The 20,407-nt window shown below is 36.5% G+C and overlaps 1 protein-coding gene across 1 annotated transcript in view; it reads left to right on the top strand.

The window, feature by feature from the left end:
* XRCC5 (X-ray repair cross complementing 5) overlaps window positions 1-16,839 on the top strand; it is a 44,871-nt gene extending 28,032 nt beyond the window's left edge. The window contains exons 16-21 of the mRNA XM_032190290.1: window positions 566-635; window positions 6,941-7,050; window positions 7,545-7,641; window positions 9,681-9,748; window positions 14,518-14,589; window positions 15,402-16,839. Of these exons, the coding sequence (XP_032046181.1) occupies window positions 566-635; window positions 6,941-7,050; window positions 7,545-7,641; window positions 9,681-9,748; window positions 14,518-14,589; window positions 15,402-15,416 (432 nt within the window). The 3' untranslated portion in view covers window positions 15,417-16,839. The remainder of the gene's footprint in view (window positions 1-565; window positions 636-6,940; window positions 7,051-7,544; window positions 7,642-9,680; window positions 9,749-14,517; window positions 14,590-15,401) is intronic.
* The last annotated feature ends 3,568 nt before the right edge of the window (window positions 16,840-20,407 follow it).

The raw sequence follows: 20,407 nt of genomic DNA, 5'->3' as shown, positions 1-20,407 counted from the left end.
GATTATTGTATCCATTTTTTAGTAAACATTTATATTTACTGTGGTTTTAGTTCTTTTGTAAGGTTTCTGTACGTGTATGCCCATTTAAAACTTCATCTTTAAGATACTAGAGTGGGCCAGAAGAGGTGAATGAACTGAGTATGAGCTTTTAATTTTGAGCTTCCTGTTGGCTTGCCAAGCCAAAGATTTTGTACCCACATGCCCGGGGGGCTCCTGTTAAGAGAGCCCCATTCCTCATTAATTGTCTATCAAGATTAGTGAGAGGTCTGTTTCAGAGCTGAACTAACAGCCTGAATTACTGTGCTCTGACCTCTTAAACCCCAGAGAATATAGTTGGCCTATAAAAGTGCAGTGTTGTAAGTGTAATTCATCTGGCTAGTGTCATAACTAACCTTTGCTAGGAGTAGTGCATGTTTAACACACATCGTGTTTTTTATATCTGCATGCAGAGAAGTGTAGAGGTTCTGTTTCCATGTTAAAAAGAAATCTAAAGGTCCCTATTGCCTCACAAGAAGAAAGAGATGGATATTGACAGACAATTCTGTTGGTTTTGGACCTTTTGTAGGTTGGCAGTGTTAACCCAGCAGAAGACTTCCGAATTCTGGTGAGGCAGAAAAATGCTGACTTCAAAGATGGTAAATGACTTTTATCTATCGTAACTATATTTAGCAGCATCTTCAGAGCTAAAGTGATCCGTTTTCCTAAAAACAGGTTTCTGGTGCTATGTGAGATACTTTGGACTATACTGCCTAGTTTCCAGTGTTGCTTAATGAGGGGTAGCACTTGTAAGTCTCAAATACCCTTGCTTGTGTAAGATGGCACCAGACAGCTACACTGAGGCATCTGAGTAACAACTTAGCTGTTTCAAACAGAAGATCCTTTCACACTGACTACCTTATTCAAACTGTTTATCAGCTTCTCGTCTGACTATATGTGATCTTTCTAGCTTGAAGTGGAGGCTTGTTGAATGGGCATTGTGTTGACAGTCCTGTCTTCTGCCTACTTAATCTTGCTTTATGGAGAAATAAGAATCAGATGTCTGGGCTTTAAATATTTACATGCAAAAATAATTTGTTACTGCTTGTGAGCAAAGCAAAATGTGTAGAAGGGATGTAATAACCAGCTAGCACCTCAAGAGGTGTGAGCAGGCTCTGTATGCACTGAATCTATCGCTCAGCACACAGAAAGATGGGGTTTTGATGCAGAGGCGAGGAAGAATAAAAAGCTCAGGTCAGCCACGGTCTTATTGGTCTGGCATCCTCTAAGTCTGAAAGTGCGAAGGAATTGTTGTTTGCACAGTATTTTCCTAGTGGAATATCTATACAGAGATGTATGTAATCCAAAGCTATCTTAAAAAGGGTGTACAAGGTGAGTGGGGTCCTTTTTCCTCATAAATGCTGATTTGAAGGTTGTGGCAAGGTAAATCTCATCTGCCCAATGGCCACTAATGTACAATTTCTTTTCAAAGGAAATATTTGAAGGGGTTCTGAAGAAGACAGATGCTGGTTATTTCAACTATGCCTTTGCTCCTTTTGGACTTAGTTTGAGGAGTATGTTAAGTAGTATATTATTTTACGATAGCCTTGTAAAGCTTATATAGTTACTTCTCTTCAGATTTTCCAGAACTATCAGGCAGGTGGCCAGCTTTGTGCATGGATTTAGCAGTACCAATCATGTTTATTGGGAAAAAATGTTGGGAATTGTGTTCTTGTGTCTCAGATATATTAAGATGTAGTAAAAAGCATTGTACAAGACACTAAAATATTGAAACTGAAAAATTGACTACTTTTTATAGTAATTAGTTTTATCACGTAGGAAAGTTTTAAGGCAGAAATAAATGTAGTGATTACCAGTGAAGATCATTTAAGTGAAGAGTGCTTAAATATGTCCACTCAGCAGCTGTTCTGGACGTAACTGCAGTACATGTTGGGATAGCTTCTGAAATTTTGAGAAATCTGCTTTTATGTATACGATCTATTATATATAAATATATATCTAGACAAAATGTAGTGCAGTCACCCATTTAAAGGAGAGAGAGAAGTCGATATAAATAAAAACATGCTCTGCATATGATTTTTCTCTTCTGCATAATCCTTTTTCTTCTTCAGAGCTTTTTAGTTGGCTTAGTACATAAAACATTGCAGGCGTGTTTTTAATGGCTTGCTGTATGACATTCTGGTTATATAAATAGTAAATTATGTTTTAAAACTATTCAGTGTTTCTAACAGAGTTTTTTCTTAAATATAGTTTTATATCAAATTTAATGAGGAAACACTTTTTTAACCCTGCTAGAGCATGTAAAATTTAAAATGTCCTTTCAGGAAAGGGTAATCTATTGCAGGCAATCTAGTAGTTTATTGTAGTCAGTAGCTTATATGTAGCAGTTTTATGTGTCAACATGCAGACAGGTTGTACCCTGTTTTGTTTCTTTGCAATATAAAAAGATGATCCAGTGTAGTCTTCAAACTGGTTAGAGCCCACGTTCTCGTTTGAAAAAAGGCAGCAGTTCCTTCTTCCTTCCCTCCCTGAAAAACAGCAACAAAATCCCTCCATAGAACAGTGGAAGCCAATAAAATTGAGGGATATGGGAAAAAGTTGACTTCAAAATTTTTTTATAGATTTATTCAGAAGACAGAGGCCTTTTAACTGTTTGCATGGAAGTGGATGAAGGTTGTGTTTTGTTTTGGTTTGTTTTTTTTTTGGTAGATAGAGAAGCTGTAGCAATAGGAAGAATTGTAGTTTAGAGACTGTCAGCAAGGATCTTAATTAAGCTGTGAGTTACCATCTGCTGCAGTGGCCTCACTGGTATTTGATGGTCAGGGCTTCTGCCATTCATAGGAGAAGCCGAAGTGCAGCTTGCACAGTGTCTATGTGCTGTGTACCACAGCAGACCAGAGCAGGAGAAATAGCATATTTATTCCTAGCAAGTAGAGTAATGTCTGTTTTGGTAACGTGTTAATACATTCTCTAGAAAAATGAAGAATTTCATATTGGCAAGGGTCTCAGGGGTAGGTTTTCGGAGACTAGCAGCTCAAATTCTGAACTCAAAATTTTATCAACTTCATTTTTAATTGACATCTGTGTATATTATAGTAGGGACGCACTTAGAGTTCACATGATGAGTTGTGTGTGAGGGTGCCAACGTACAGGTTCGTGTTCATTGCTCACGTAAGGAGCATTGAGTTTCCTCTCTAGATGTCTTTACTTCCTCGTTTGCATGCATGGCCACAGATCTGTCATTTTATGCAGGTCTTCTTTTGAACAGGTTACAAGTGCGCAGTCATCACAAAGAGCAGTTTTCTGATAACTACTTCTGACGTTTTTATCAATGAATGCAAATGAAATAGATGAGTGTGCCTGAGTAGAATCGTTATTCTCATGGCTGTACGATGAACTTCATCATCATTGTGCCTGCAGAGAAGACTCTCAAATGCAGTGACTGTTTGCCACCTTCGTACTGTGGAAGAAATAGCCCCATGACTACTATTTCAATCCTGTTGGCCTATTTACAGATTTCCATTCATGTCTGTATTTCTGGGAAGCAGATAGCGTCTGGTATAGGGTGTAGTGTTTTCATACAGTTCTGTAGAAGATAGAATGGCTTTAAGTAAAGAGATAGTGACACACGTAGCATTTTCTTTGGTTTCTAAATGTTATGTGGAAGTTATAGGTCAGATATTGTTGGCACTTATAGGACTACTCTCTGAGAACATGGTGTTTGTAGCTGAAAGCTTTTTTTTTTTGTTTTTACTGATTGCCAGAGATAAATCTGCAGTGATAACTGTACAGTTTATGGATGCTAGAAAAAGTGTCCAGAGAGAAATTGCACTTGACTCTGTTTTTATGTTTGCAGTAAGTTTGTCAATATTTTTTTTTTCCTAGGCATTTTTGGGAAAATAAGGTTGAGTCAGTCAGCAATTGCATGTGTAGATTTTGGTAAATACTCCATCTTGCCTGAGGTGACACTCTTGCCATGGCATGTAGATCATTTCTTAGTAAAATTTGTAACCAGAGCATTTCACACTGGGTGCTTTATGTGCAGAAAAGAATTGTGTATAACAGATTTGCAATGGAAACTTATTAGACAGATATTTTATTTACAGATTTTCTCTAGGAAGGTGTTCAGTTAGCTACCTTTCTAGACCAAAGATACATTTAAAACAAAACACTAGTGTTTGCTTTTTATTGGCATGTCTTTGCTGTTTGTCTCTATTTTTATCTGACTGGATATATTTGTATATAGCAGAGTATTCATACGCTATTGCTAGTTAGGCCAAGTGCAATGACTGGTTTAATGGAAGCGATTCAGTCATGAGAAGACTGTGACCAAATACTTGAGTATAAAAAAAAAATCACTGAAGTTTTCTCTCTGTCTGCTTCACAGAGAAGATGAAGCCAGACTTTTCTTTGAAGGGCGTAGCAATTGGGTGAGACACGGAGCTCTGAGTAGCAACAAACAGAATTTGGATTAGATAGGGGGGAGAAAAATCACAGCGATGGTAGTCAAACATGAAAAGAGGGGCCTGGACAACTTGGAGACTCCGTTTTTAGAGCTACTTGAAACTAAATTGCTTGGAGCACTGTAGCACCAGGACCTTGATCTAAGTGGGGTTTGGGCCAAACATCCTTTGGATATCCAGTTTTAAATCATCCTTATCCATACCCACAGTTACTGGCCATATAGAGAGACCATCCCAAAGCTAAGCAGTACCTTACAGCACACTGCAGTAGCTTAGTAGCTCTTGGTAAGGGCCTTATTTCTTGACTTAAAGATGGAGGAAATACTTAAAAATTAGGACACTTTTCAGTTTAGAAACTGTTTCTTCTTGTCAGGTACTAAAAGATCATCCTCACAGAGCAGCTGTTTAAAGTCCATTATCAGGTAGTTTAACTCATTTGTCAGTGACTCTTACTTTAAACACTGTCCATTAATACAAATCATTATCACCACCACTGGATAAGTCAAAAGGTTGCTAATAATAGGAGTCATTTGTCTACAGAAGGAGCTATGTTTTTAACAAGGAATCACCTTGGAATTAAAGGTATCAACAAGGAATTGAACCTGGACAATAACACAGTCTCAACTATTATTAAGCTGCATTCTGTTTGGCATAGTAATCAAGACCACAAATTGAAGAAATGTGAGAATATAACTACGCTTTTGTACCGTAACTATTCAGATAACAAGTGAATATAATTGTTCATGGCATATTTCACAAGAAGTAACAGCACTGGTGAATGTATTTTAGAGTACGAAATGTGCCTCAGTGCCAGTGGGCAGTGATTAATTTCTGAATGAATTAAGATCTTCTACTGAAGTATTTTTACTTGTAGTTCTCCACTCTGTACTCACTTTTTGCATCACCCGAAAGCAAATACTCAGACTAATGGAAAGGCAGATGATAGGTAGCAGAAGAAAGGGAAGAAAAATAAACAAAATTCTCAGACCTGTAGGTGTAATGGCACAAAGTCCACTTTGGAGAAGTTCCAGTAATAATCCTGTTCTGCTGTCTCCAGTATTTTCTCTGTCCCCCTGCAGTAATTTGGTAGTCCAGTCAGAGCACAAAAATTCTGGTTTGTGTTCGTTAATCATTGGTCTGTCATTTAGTGCAGGCCCAGTGGACAGACCCAATTTTAGACCCAAGTTGTTTCAAGACATTAAAAGAGTATGACTTATTGTTGCCATGTTTTCTGCATAATTTTGATGTTTTGTTGCCTATTAAAATACTGCAGGGCTTTTTTTTTTTTGTTTGTTTCAGATTTGGAAACAGATTTCAAAAAGGAGCTCACAGGCAGTAGGAAGAAACAGTGTTCTTCTGATGCCTGCCAGGGCAATCAAATAGAAAAGGTTTCTTACAAAAAAAAAAAAAAAAAAAAAGTAATGCAAAAGAAGTAGAGGATCTGATAACTCCAAGCAGTTCGCTGGAATCATTCTGACAATAAAGACTTTTATTGCACCCTGGTAGCGCCTGGGGTTTTAATTTAACACATCAATGAAAAGGCAGCATTTAAAAAAAACAAACCAAAAAAAAAAAAAAAAAGAAAAAGAAACACAACAACAACCCACCACCAGCAGCAGGACTTGCTTTTATTAGTGCAATTCGTAAGAAATTAGAACATTTAATGAGAAAATCGTTAACCATGAAAAAAATGGACTGACTTAACTCGAGGAGCTTAAGTAGTGAGACTTCAATTTAGTTTGTCAGCTACTGGTAATATAAATAAAGAGTGAGTTGATCACCTCTGGAGCAGTAGGCAATTTAGCACACTTTCTTGTGTGATAGCTGCTGTTGGACAGACCCGCTCTCTGCCTCCTTTTCTAGCAACTCACTGGAGTCAAAAGCTAGTGGGAGAATATCAAACACTTCTCGTTTCACTCATCTCTTCAGAGGTGGTATCCTTCAGATCCAGTTCAGTTAGGCATTTAATAGAAAACAGTAAGTACTGGCTGTTACATCCATGATTATGGTAAGCATGGTGGAATACAGCGCTTGCTTTGATGTTATTACACCTTCATTGTAAATTTAACCCTTTCATTGAAATAAGCATGTATTTCAAAGGATGTTTTTGGGCTATGTTTTTTAGAGTTGTAAAATATAACATCGCTCAGCTTTAGGATCCCAAATATTCTAGTTTTACTTCCTGTGAAAAAAGTTAGGCCAGTGCTTTTTTTTTTGGCTTTTAGGTTTGGAATTTTACCTTGGCTGTGCTTGAGTTTCTTTCCAGTATACCTAGCTCTTTCAAGGAGGCTGCAGTAATTGTCAGTAGCTTAGATACTGTCAATTATGAAATTGAGTTGTTTGAGGCAGTATGGGTGTGATTAACTCTTTTGATGCCTGTCAAGGTAGAATAGAAAGAGATGCAAATGAATGTATTTATTTAATTTGCTGAGGAATTGTGCATTATTTGGTTTGCTTATTTATTCCTCCTTGTCTTTCAGTGAGTCAGCAGCTGATAAACCGCATTGATCAGTTTTTGGAACATAAAAGTTCACAGTACTACATGAAAGGGATCAATTGTATCAGAGTTTTCAGAGAGGAGTCCATAAAGGTAATGTTAATATGTGAAAACTCTAAACTCTTCCAAATTGAAGATATGATGGGCCTATTTGCTATATTGAAAACGTGGTAATTTATTGCTACAGGAGAAGTAGATTAAAAAGATTTTAATCGCTTATACTGTTTGAAAGTTTAGAAATATATTTCCATTTGTGTTTCTTTTATTCTTAACTTGAATAAGGACTAGATTCTGTGGTGTTACACACTGTTATTTTTGTTCTTTGAAACATAAAATCACAAGGCCTGTGGCCTGATGTTTAAAAAAGAAAAATATGCTATTGCACAAAGTTCTATTAAAACAAGTTTCAAAAAGCTACAGAGATTTGTAGTTCTGTTTTTTGTGGCTCGCTTTTCCTTAGAACTCTTGGTTCTAGTAGAATTAAAATGTGTAATGATTTATGCTCACCATTTTATATGACTTCATGAAAAATTAATGTTTGCAGCTATTTCCATATTGCCCTGTAATCATGGCTGTTATTTTTTCAGCTGTCCAAGGTGCAGTGCTTTAATGATTTTCTGCAGGCCCTGAAATCAAAGGTGGAAGACAAAGCCTTAGTTGATTTCTGGGAGATTGTGGTACAAGGTATGATGGCATTTCACTTTTTAAAGTATTTCTACTTTTATTATTCGTTATGTAGGACAAAACCTTATGTTAGCAATGGGACACTGAAACTAAACCTAGAGCAACATTTTGATCTAGGTCATTCCTGCAGCCTCTGCAAAAAGGAAAAAAACCTAAACAATCACAACAGCAACATCCATTTCTTTCACATTACAGCTTCCTTTTTTTGTCCTAATTGTTTCCTATCAGTGTCTTGCCGAGTCGTGTTAAAATAGTAAACGAATTGTGTAAGAAAAGAGACAAATTAAATGTCACAAGGTAAGGAGAACGAGATAGGATTTCAGGTGAATTTGAAGATAAGTGGAAAAACTTGTGCAGTTTATATATAAAAAGATGCTTCCAAATTAAGCCTCAAAAAAGGCATGAATAACATTGAAATATGTCACTGATTGTTTTCTATTTAAGCAACTTGAAGAACCAAATATGTGGTAATATGACACCTACCTATGATTAAACTGGGAGATACAGGGCAATGCAATTCCAAAAGAGCTTCAGAGACTACGCAAGTGATAAATAAAGGAACATTTTCACAAATATGAAACATGGTGGGCTATAAAAAACATCTTTTACATCATACTCTTGTTTTTAATTGGAATCAGTGCTAGGAAAATCTGTTAAATGCCTAACTGTGTATTTAAGGGTGCATGCTATAAAATGCAATTATATGCTTTTATATAGCACCTCTCAAAATGAAGGACTCCAGACTGTGTTTAATGCCTGCTTTATCTAACTATTTCAAAAATTTCGAAATATAGGATGGGAATTTGTTTATTAACCAAAACCAACAGCACAAGGCAACTCTCAAAGGCTATTGTAGGGTACTGTCTCTGAACAAATCTGAAGAGGGGAAAAAACCAAAACACACACAAAAAAAAACAACCTTTGGAAGTAGGAAACTTGGATCTTTTTAAGTCATGCTTAGAATACTGTTTTAATATTTTTAGTTGGTTCAAACCAGAGTTTTCAACAAACTGGACTATATTTCTCAGAAAATAATTCACAAATACTAACAGGGATGATATTTTCATACAAAGCAGATTATCTTCTGAGAAGATGATAAAATCATGATGCTTTATGGATAATCCAACGAGCTGGTCTTGCTGAGTAGCTGAAATTGCTTTTCATTTGCTGCTATCAAAAGCAGAAGTCCTGTTTTCCCTGCTTCTTGTGACATAACACATGCCCTTTTTTTTCCTCTAAATGTGGCATTGGGCCTTGTTATGTGCCACTGCAATCACCGAGAGGATGGATGTGAGTTAATGAGTTAGTGATTCTTGGAGCAGGAGCAAGGCAGATCTATTTGATAAGCTCACTCATCTCGTGAAACCCTGCTGTGTAGCTCTGTGGGCATGTTAAGGTGGCATTAAACTTGTGATGCTGCTAAACCTTTCTGAACCTACTGTTCTTTCCTCTCACACCCACAGATTCTTAATTTGGCAACAAGCATTTGTGTAGCCAAGTGATGGCTAGATTGGGAAAATAATTGGGATGAAAAGTAATTGAGTGTTTTTCTTTTGTTTTTGTGGGTCACTGCACAGGATGGTGGTGCAGACACAACCAGGGCAGGACCAGCACTTTGGTGTAGTCATTCTGTAGAACCACAGCATCAGTGTTTGTATGGTAGGAGTTAATTTTTGTAAGGCTGTTAAGGACTGAAGAGCATGCTGTGAATGACTAAAAGTGTAATTTCTGATAGATTTTCAGCATTTCATCTGTGATCTATGATTTCAGTGTCTCATTAGTTTGATTGTCATAATATTAACAGTTTCCTAAATGGATACTTCCACAAGCTTATGAATATTCTCATTAATTTATTTTTATATCATAGTTGACTCATTTATGCAAGTCACATCTTCCTTTGAGCGATATTTTTTTATTTTTGGTGGTGGTGATGATGACACATTGAGAAGTTGAAATTTGGAGGACTTATTTCATTTCTAATGTTAAGTCTGGTTTTGGGAAGCCTTCTAATGATACTTTTATATCTTTCATTTTTTTAGACAGAATTTCTTTGATCACTAAAGATGAAGCAGAGGGAAGTTCTGTGACTAGTGAAGAAGCTGAAAAGGTATCATTTTTTAATGAGCATCTATTTGTGTAGAGCCCTTGCTGTGGAACAGAAAATTCTTTATGATGCGTATAAATCTTTAGGTGAATGAAATAGGATCCATATAAAGGAAGAATATTGCCCTTTTGCTGTAGAATTAATAATACCCTATTCTAGAGCAAAAATAATTCCATGGCATGTACCACAGCATTATATTTTAATTGGTCTTTAGAAAGTAGCATGTACATCATTATCTGAAAACATCCTTTCTGAAGAACAGGAATTTCAGGAGCTCAGTTTAATGGAACAGCAATAAATTTTATATGCAAGATTGCTATTTGAACTTTGTATAAAGAGCTGTGATCTTGTTGTTAACATGCTAGTTCAAAAATCAGGATTTTTTTTGGTCTAAAAGCTTTGCTAACTCTAGCAAAATAAAGCTGTCATAGCTTGTTTTCATCATATATGCAGTGATAGCAGTAATTTCTACTTTATTGAGGTCTTGTGGATTGGACGTCATGGATTATGCTATTATTATTGGTGGTCATATTGGCTTCTTTCAGAAAAAGAAATTTGGGGTATTTGCAGGTATTCTTCCTACAGAAATAAAGCATTTCAGTAACTGCAGTGATGAATGAAGGATTCTACAGTTACAGAGGAGTGACTTCTAAAAGACAGAATGGTGCCTGTTTGAAAGAAGATATAATTCAGATTTGCTGTCAAAAATTGTGTTTGGATAGAGAGGATAGGACGGGCATTTCTGTATCAGGCTGCTGCTTGCCATATGACTTTGAAGAGTTTAGAAGAAGGGAAGTCTCAGTATTACAGACCCCTCAATGTAAACGTAGGTAAAATCCTTCTACTTTGCAAAGAAGCAGCTTTGTTAAAAGATGCTATATTGATTTTTACAACTTCTGGGCCTTACATTAGCAATAACAAGGGGCTTGAAGTAGGTTCTTCATGAATGAATTAAAAAGTAGGTATGAAGTTTTATTTTAGAAACTGTTTTTTAATCTGTAACAATTTATCTCGAGGTAAAGAAGATGAATGAAAATCTAAACAAGTTCCTAAGAACCCCAAATCTAAACTCATATACAGAGTGCAAATGTCAGAGTGACTTTTTGTTGTACACGTGAAGGACCTGCTGGTTGTTTCTCATCATGCATAACTGTATAGAACATTCTTCTGTTCTTTAAAACCAGCAGTTTTAAAGAATATCAGGTTTTGTTACATATTCTGAGTGCTATGAGTTTACTTTGAAACTTCACAGGAGCATTTGTTTCTTGAACTTCACTTTTTAGTCTGAAACTGTCATTGGTGTTCAAAATGTGATAAAGCTGCATGAAATAGCCTCTATTCCTGAAGGAAATCTCTACTAGCCATAAAGACCTTACAGAGCACAGATCTCTGAACTATGATCTTATGGTGGCTAAGAAATACTGTGTCTGCATAGGAATGCAGCAGAAATTATGAAGAGTAGCAAGGAGCAGAGTTACAGCTGTCAGGCTAAGCTGGAACAAAACATTGTAGACTGACTTTAGAAGGACTTTTTTCTTTTTAACATCATCCTGCAGTCAGCCAGGTGTTGCAATAAAGGAAGAAATTCTTCTGTGATTGATTGAAGGTCTTGTGACAGCCATAACTTCCCGTTAAAGTAAGGGAATAACAAAGATTGCATGGAATCAGCTCTGGGCTGCTGAGAGTGCAAGAGTTCGCTAATGTGACAGATAACCTTGCATTTCAGAATAAATGGCTTGCATCCCTCTGCTTAACTAGGCTGTTGGCAGTCCCAGTTATTTACTAGATAACCTCCCCACTCTCCAGAGCCAAAACCAGAACCCTTAAGGAACTGTCATTTTCTGTCAAGGGTTTGTATGACTTTTAACATATGAAACTGGAAGACTGTATGTTGTTGGAATAAGTTCTAGAGAGATTGAAATTTTGTCTTCAGTTTATGAGGCTGATATTATGTCTAGTCTTGGTCTAGTTAAACTGTGCTGCAAGTTTGCTGTGGCGTGTGAAGGCAGCGCTTTCCTAGATCTACAGCAGATTGCTAAAAAGGTTTATTTGTTTTCTACAATGAAGGCCAAAACCTTCATTAAAGGGTTATATTGGATCTTTTAAAATATCACGTATAAGATTAAATTTTTCTTCACCTCTGTAATAGGTCAAATGCTCATAATTCCAAGCTTGTAGGTCCAGGGATTCACTATCAGTGTGGTCTTCTGTGACACAAAAGCCTTTGAAACCTTTTCTTGTATGTGAAGGTCACTAGCTGGTAGCTTTTTCAGGTGTGTATTGGATATAAGGCTCATTTTTCATAGAATTACTGTTTTGTAATAAAAACTTAACTTTAAAGGCTGTTTATTAGAGAGGTAACGTAATTTTTTGTTTTGTTTTGTTTTGGTTGAGCTAGGTTATCCTTGCATGTTTTCCTTTCTTCATATCATTGAGAAAAATAGTTCTGTGTAGGCTTTTTTTAACCCTGTGATAGTAGTACACTCTTTTTAGAGTGTAAGGATGATAGGTTAAAAAAGCAGCAACGTCAAGTGCTTTTGGTGATTAATTTGGGAAAGATAATGGATTTCAACACAACTAGTACATACATGTATAATCTGTTTTTGCATTAATGCAAAACAGATTTTGTTTAAAAAAAAAAGTTTTAAATGTGTAGAATTTGATGAAAACTTCCGGTTACAAATTTTCATCCTGTATTTCTGTAGCTTTTGACTTCACCTAATTTAGTGCTAGAAAGCTAATTTTGAAAGCTTCAAAAATGTGCTACTTTTTGGAAATATCATTTGACTCTTAATTAAGTGCGTAAAATGAAATTTGGTTTGGCATAAAATGCCTTTCAGAGCTGACAATGTCACTAGCTTTTAGTTTCATAATACGTGCTTTGTATTACTACTAGATTGAGAACTTTTCCAGCAAAAAAGACAGACAGGCATGCGACATCTTAAAATTCTAATTTGTTCCATCCTTGTTAGTGCAGCTACAAAACTTGTAAGGTAAGATGAAGTTAACATTAAAACATGAGTGGTGTCTGTGCAGCAAGTTTTCTGCAGCACTCTAGGTTATTGCTCTTCAGGATGTAGAAAAGATTTGACCTTTGGCTAATGAGACAACGAGGCAGACATTGTCTGTATCCTTCATCTTTGGTGTTAACCAAATGCAATATATTTGCTTTTCATCCTATTGGATGTATTATTTGGTTCTTTCCTACAACATTAATTTATTGATGCTTTACCTAGCAGAGGGAGCTGGAGAGAATGCCTTTTCCAGTGATTCAAACTGTGAACTCAGGCATTAAAGCATTAGATCACATCTTGATATGATGGGAGAACGAGGCAGGCAACTTCTCGGTGTTTTACCCCCTGTCTAAAGCTGACGCTGCTCTAGAACAGGATCAGAACCGTTTAAGTAAAATAACATTTAAGCTTTTTACAGTCCAAGTACGTTGTCTTGGAGATGAGTAGCACTGATAGGGATCCCAGGGCCTTTTACATGACCTCCACGTCTGTAAAAGCTAAGTCCTCAGATAAACAGTAATTTGCTTTCAGAAACCAGTTGTTTCCACAGAAAAGAAAAATGTTACCTGAGCTCAAAACCAATATTCATAGCCTGTTTAATATCATTATTTTGTAACCAGAGATTTTCTATTTTCTATCCTGTTAAAGAGGCTACAACTAAAACTTGTAGACAACTGGACACTTTTCAGGAGGCACATATTTGTATTGTTTTTTTTACTATTATAGCTAAATTACTATTTTTTTTCCACTGTTAGGTTAAAATAAAAATAATTTGTAGGTGGTTGTACTCCAGATATTGTCTGTGTGTTTGATTTCAGTAGTTACAGTATCTAAGCAAGTTAGCTTTATCTTCTGTTTATTGATGCTGTGCTTTAAATGAAGGGCATATGGTGTGTTTGTATCAGCAGCTACTGCAAAAGAATTTTACATAATGACTGTTCTATTTTTAAAGACCAGCATTCGAACCATCTTGCATGTTTTGAGAGTGTTTTTTAAATTCATGTCTTTGTTCATCTATTAAATGTTCATTGAATTAAGTGAAAAGCTACTGAGTTCCACACAGAACTAGGTTGTCATACTTAAGGTCTTTACTAACCAAGTTGTTAATCAACTTACATATGTATTAATACTAATAGGGACAATTTTTTTGTCCCTGTCCTGGCAGCTTGTAGCTACACATGATAGTGCTTTTAAAATTACCCTTTTAAGAACATAAAAATGGCCATACTCTGATGAACAAAATTTCCATCTAGCCCATGGCTCCAGCCACTGACATCTCACGTACTTCCTGTGCTTGAGGCTGTTTCTTTGGACTTCAAAGTATTTCTCTCCTATGAACTTTCCTCATCTCCTCTGAGACTAAGTACTAATATTTGCAGCATCCTTACTAAATAGCATTCTGCAGCTTAACTGTGCATTGTCTGAAGAACCACATTCTTTGTCAATTTTTAACAATCTGCTATAAAATCCCTTAAAAGCAAGACTTAGGAAATTCCCTGTTTTTGTTTTTGTGTGGTTTTGAAGGGTGGAAACCAGAATGGACTTGCTGATAATTTTTCATTATAGGCAGATTAGTTTTGACATGGAAAGGACAAGTTCTGTCCACAGAATCACAGAATTGTCTAGGTTGGAAGAGACCTCAAGATCGAGTCCAACCTCTGACCTAACACTAACAAGTTCTCCACTAAATATCACTAAGTTCATTTAACATTGAGTCAGAGTTTCATCAGTCTAACGTAAGAAAACTTGTATTTTCAGTTCTTGGCTCCGAAAGAAAAGAAAAATGAACCTCTGCCTGCTACAGATGAAGGTGGTGATGTTGATGACTTGGTGAGTACAATAAAGACATGATGTGGCTGTAGAATTCAGTTATAGGTGAAAGTTGCAGTAAGAAAGAGCTTCTTAAAGCAGTAGATCACATGTCTTAGAAAACACCTCAGGGAACTGAGTCAGAAAAGAGCCATGTGAAATTGTTTGTTTACTATTGTAAAACACAACCAGATGTGTAATTTTATGATGGCAAATAAAAGGCTGTGTAGTAACATGGGTGTTTACATAGATTAGTCCTGTCCTCTTGTGTATTTAAAAGACCCAATGAGGCTGCGTGTTTGGTAGATTGTAATTTACTATAATAGCAATAGCGTTTAACAAAGCTTGTAGATCTAGAACAGCTATTTATGTGGGTTGAAACCTAAAAGTCATTTAAAATTAAAAGATGCTTTAATCTTCTCAGTTAACCTTCTTTTATACTAACTTGCTTAAATTCAAGGATTTCAAGAGGGTTTTTTTGATAAACATTTTAGCCATTTCTGTACAGGATGAGTCATTACAAATCTGTCTCTGAAGCTTAAATTGATGGTGTAGACAGTTCTAATGAAGTTTCAATAGCAGGCATATTTTTACTTTTGGACTGTACTTCTTTTTTTAAGTCTCCAAATTGCACATATGATTATGCGAAGATGAGATTTAAGGTTTGTTTTTGTACTTTTAGTATTAAGTTCCATGTGGTCCACTTATGTTGGATTTCTTATGTTGGAATCCTTATAAGGATTTCTGAATTTGCTTTATTTTCTAAGCAGTAAACACAAGAAATTACTTGAATTCAATACCTATTCTTCTAAGTCTGTTGCTTCTGTTTGCAGCTGGACATGATGTGACTGCATGATACATTGGGATTGAATAAACGAAGTTATGGAAGAAATCTCCCTGTAAGATGGCACACAAATAGGATGCTAATGAGAAGACTGTATAGCCATCTTTATTTTTCTCAAATGAGAGCAGAAGTCCAAGACATTTTCAGTTGGTGTAAATGTCATCTGACTTTTTAAAACTAGAACAGAGGATTGATATCTTTAAGGGGTCTCTCTTTTTTTCTTTAGCACAGAGAACCTGGTTTATCTGTGGAACTGCTTCTAGTTAAACGCCACTAAATTTAATGAGAGCCTGTGTTTGTGCCTCAAATTCTTGTTATATTCCCTGAGAAGGAAGACAGAAATGTCACAGTGAGGTTACCAGGTAATATAGAATCTTTAGTGGACATAACTCCATAGCATTATTGCTGCAGAAGGAGAAAGATTGTATTTTCATTCTTTTTCCCTGCAGAGAGGAAAAAAAAGGGGGGGGGGGGGTATTGAAAAAATTCTAGGCCAGGGATTCACAAAGTAATGGTTTGAAATGAACAGCAGAAGCTAAAACATACAACAAAGCCAAGTGTACTGATCTTGTGACGCTGTACCCAAATCAACAATTGTGGTCACTTTTCTGTGCTCCAAGTTCTCTTTCATGTCAGCTCAACAGCAGAGTTAAAGATCCTCAAAATTATTATTTTATTAAGACTTTTACCTGTGATTCCTGTAGTACTCCTGGTGCTAAAAGGATAAAAGACTCTGTTATATGTCTATTTAATACAATGCTGGTAATGCAGAGCAGAGGAATACGTGAAAGCTGTACACTGACACTTGTGATAGATAACTGATGATAGTTAACATTGGTAACCGAAATGGTGTACTAGCTACACAAAGCAATCCAAAGTTGTCAAATACTGCTTAGAAAGAGATACTCAAATTTGATTTACAGATCTGAAGAGAAACTAATGACAGCTTCACAGATGCTTGTTACAGCCAGATTAATTCCTTTAAAAGCTGTTCTTTATTATTGCAAATGTATAAAAGTACTGTGCAAAGTGGTGGTAGTATCATATAAAAAAAATCATAAGCTAAATTAAAAGATGTTTTGGAATATCTGCCCTTTATACTGAACAGCTCCTGTGTGTGAAACAGCAATTGCTTTTCCCCACATTTCCCTACACAGAGACTTGCTCTCTTCTTTCTTTTGTCTTATCTTGATTGAGTTCATGCAGACTTTGAAGAGCTCTCTCAAGTGCAGAAGGCAGGCAGTAGGTAACGTTTCCAGGCCTTTAGATCATTTGTTTCGTGTAAAGTTATTTTTCTGAATTGTAAATAAGAAATTGTTGGTAACTCCATGGTTTTGACCATCTATTTTTAGGCTGATTTATGGAGTGTAGCACTGGTGTTTTTTAATTTTTTTTAATTAGTTTGATTAATAAAATACTTAATGGATTGCTTTTGTTTTCTTTGTAACCATGTTTGCTAAAGTCAGATCATTAACTACCTATGCAGTACCTAGGTGAGACTACTGAAAAACCCTTTTCCAGGCATACAGTGAAAACATCGAACATTGAAAGCCTTCCACAGGAGTTGAATGTAATTACTTTTTCAATATTTTACAAACACGAAACTTCACAACACACCCAATAAATTCATTTGTATTATTTTGCAGAGATAAGTCTTGGTCAAGACTGGACAAGACATTTTGCAATCAAAACAAGGATTAGAGCTTTCAATTTCTTCTGAACTAGTTGGCCACATTTTTAGAGTGTATTGTTTCTGTCAAGCAATAAGCATTTAGGAGTGCGCAGAGTATTTCATATGTCTTCTTGATGCCTATAAAGCACATTTAGGCTCAGTATAGTAACTGAGTTGATAGGACTGAAGAGGGCAATGGGAATTTGAATTGTAGTTAAATTAAGTGAAAGTGAATTCTCAGAAGGCAAGCAAAATATCTTTAATTCTGCCCAGCCTTCCAGGCATCAGTCATCAGAAGCTTGCGATACGCATTAGTGAGAGTTGATCAGATAGCAACCTGATTTTATACTTGTTCTGTGCCAAAGAATCAGCTTTCAACTGAAAAAGTTAAATGACTGGAAGATATCTTCCACTCAGTCTATGCTCACGTTTTCAGTTATGAATTCTGACATAGTTACTTACTGTTTTAAGCTGAAGATGCTCATTCTGAATTGCAATACTGACCAGTCTTCAAAACTTCAAAAGCAATAGAGCTGTTAGTCACCCACTCAAAACCAAACATGCAGAAAACACCATGCAAATCTCTTGCAAGCAGTGTAACATTCCCTGTCCTGTACTTCATAGCTGTAGGAATTATCAAGGCATCTTCCTAAAAAAGAGATAATGGCTGTGACTTTTGTTTTATGTTACCGAATTATTTTTTTCTTGGAAGGAGTAGTTCTGGAAAGTTCTGGTAATAATAATAATATGGGACAACAACCTTGGTTGGCTTTTTTTTGGCCAAAAGATCAAAACTTGTGATTGTGTTGCGTCTTTGTAATCTACCACTCTGATATGACTTTAACTTAATGGACAGTATCAGTCAGCTTCAACGGGGAGGCAGTGATTTCAGTATGATATAACTAAAAAAAGGTTTTATGAAAGTTAATGCTATGAAGAGGTGGAAGAGAAAGAAATGAAATTCTCAGCCTTTATTCCCTGTTTGGCTGGCCTTACAGCTGAGAGTATCAGCTAGCAGGCTAATCATCACGTTGCATCAGCAGTATCATAAGTTGCCTACTCTGCAGGTCCTCTCCTCCTTCTTTCCCCAATTAGATGAGGAACTTGGACTCGAAAAGATATTTTGCAGGGTGGACTTTGGGAAGTGGAAAGTATTCAGAGGTATTAAACCAGGAGGTGTAATGAGTATGGGAGGGAGCTGGGGGTGCAGCCTGGAACTGTGAATACAGAAAGGACAACAGAGTGTTTTTGGGAGCCACAGAGGCAAAGCAAAGTTCTTCCAGTAGCAGTGTAGGAGGAATGGGACATGAATCTATTAGCAACCAGGCTTATATTAGTTCTGCTGGTAATGAAACAGGTTGCTCTGTCACTGAGGAGTGGGGTCTGCTGACTCTGTAATGCACTTCTTGTCTTGCTTTCTTTATTCAGTGCTCAGAAATCCATTTTGTGCTCACAGACAGTTATGAAAATTTCACACTAAGTATGACACATGCTATCAAAGCACCCCCAATGGGAGGAGATCCTATACTACTGCACTATGGTCACTTGGTTGCAGGGGTAGATTTTCTTCTTCTTGACTTCTGTGATGCCTTCTAGGCCTGTGTTTCTAAATTCTTTGAAGAACTACTGCCTAGAAAAGAACGGTTGACTTTGTAAGCCCTACCAATGGCAAGGTGCTGGTCAGTGAAGACACTGACTTCTGCAAGAGGTTGCTTGTCCTTTTAGATGGTGTTAATGTATGTAGCATATCTGTGCACTGTTTGAAAGGCAGAGTTGTCCCTCGGGTGAGCTAAATGTCCTGCCAAGCAGCTTTGGGAAAAGCTCTGTATCAGCTTGGGCTCTTTTCTTTTTTTTTTTTTTTTTTTTTTTTTTTGTAGCTATTGAACCTGAAACTTTAGAGGAATAGATTACCATATAATAAGAAAAAAAATAGCTGAAACTTTCTTTTGTAGTACTGTCATAGTCACATATGAAGAACTAAAATACATATGTTAAGAGGTCAAAGCATGTTTTTTTTAACCTGTTACCCTTCACAAAGGATGAACAAACTCTGAACTCCACATAAAAATTTGGCATAGAGGCAGAGGTACTTTGTCCTTACAAGGAACTTAGAAAACATTTGAATATAGTTTAGGTTAAAGTTTAACCATATTCACAGAATTACAGAATCATCTAGGTTGGAAGAGACCTCCAAGATCATCGAGTCCAACCTCTGACCTAACATTAACAAGTCCTCCACTAAACAATATCACTAAGCTATTTTTCCATGTAGCAAGCTTTAAGTTGAAAAATTAGCTCTCCACCCTGCCCTCACCCCCATGTTTTACTGTACTGGAATAGTGCTTACATTTATGAAAATAAGAGAACTAAACAAGAACTAGAAAACCTGTCCCTTTCTCTAGTTTTTACAGACCAGACATAATTTCAGTGCATCTTTGAGCTGAATGTCTTAAAATAGTCCCTTCACTCACCTGACTTTTTCAGCGTATGCTTACAGTGCTTCACTGATTTAATTTGGACAGAAATTAATTTGCTGCTTCTTCCCGGTAACTTTGTGAAGCCAACAGAACTAAGACCGTGCAGTGAATCCTGTTCCTTCTGTGCCTCACCATACACTTCTCAGCTTTTGACTGTCAAAAGTATCTCCTTTACCAGCAGCCTGGAGTACTCACAGACGAGCTGTCAGAAAGAACCTCCTTTATTTACCTCCTTTTTTTTTTTTTTTTATTTTCCTGTGGTATGTTGCTCAAGGTAGAGATGAGCTGAGCTTGGCTCCATGCTCAGAGGCACGCTGACAAACAAGTAGCTTTACAAAACAAAAGGAATAGCTCCACTCCTGGTAGCCTAAACACACATGCTCTGTGTGAATAAGAGAATCTGCTTTTTGCTGTTACCAAATCAGGAATTATTTCACAGCACTGAAATGTATGTAAATTTGGTCATATGTACATTTGCTGGGGGTACTAATTCTTAGGACCCCTGTGTATACACCAAGTCATCTGTATGAACTCAGGTACTGGAAAGTTTTGGAAGACTGTGATGGAATTGGTAGGTTGACCATAGAAATACTTTTGATGTTGTTTTCAATGTATCAAGCCAAAGGGTTTTTTCTTTTTATTTTTACTCAATTCTAATCCTGTCTTACGCTTTCTTCCTATTTTGATGGGCAGTAATAGCTAGTAATAACTGTCATTTCCTCTTCCTTCAGAAGGGAGCTTTCAAGATATAACAGAAAGCAGAAATATCTCCAGTGTGGGCTATAGCTAGAAACATTTTCTATCTGCTGTCTGAGACAACGCATAAAGGGAGCACAAGCCCCTGAG

Source organism: Aythya fuligula, chromosome 6, assembly GCF_009819795.1.
Source record: "Aythya fuligula isolate bAytFul2 chromosome 6, bAytFul2.pri, whole genome shotgun sequence".
In the NCBI taxonomy this organism is placed as follows: Eukaryota; Metazoa; Chordata; class Aves; order Anseriformes; family Anatidae; genus Aythya; species Aythya fuligula.
Note: the sequence above shows the minus strand (reverse complement) of the source record. Positions and strands in the feature narration are given on the sequence as shown.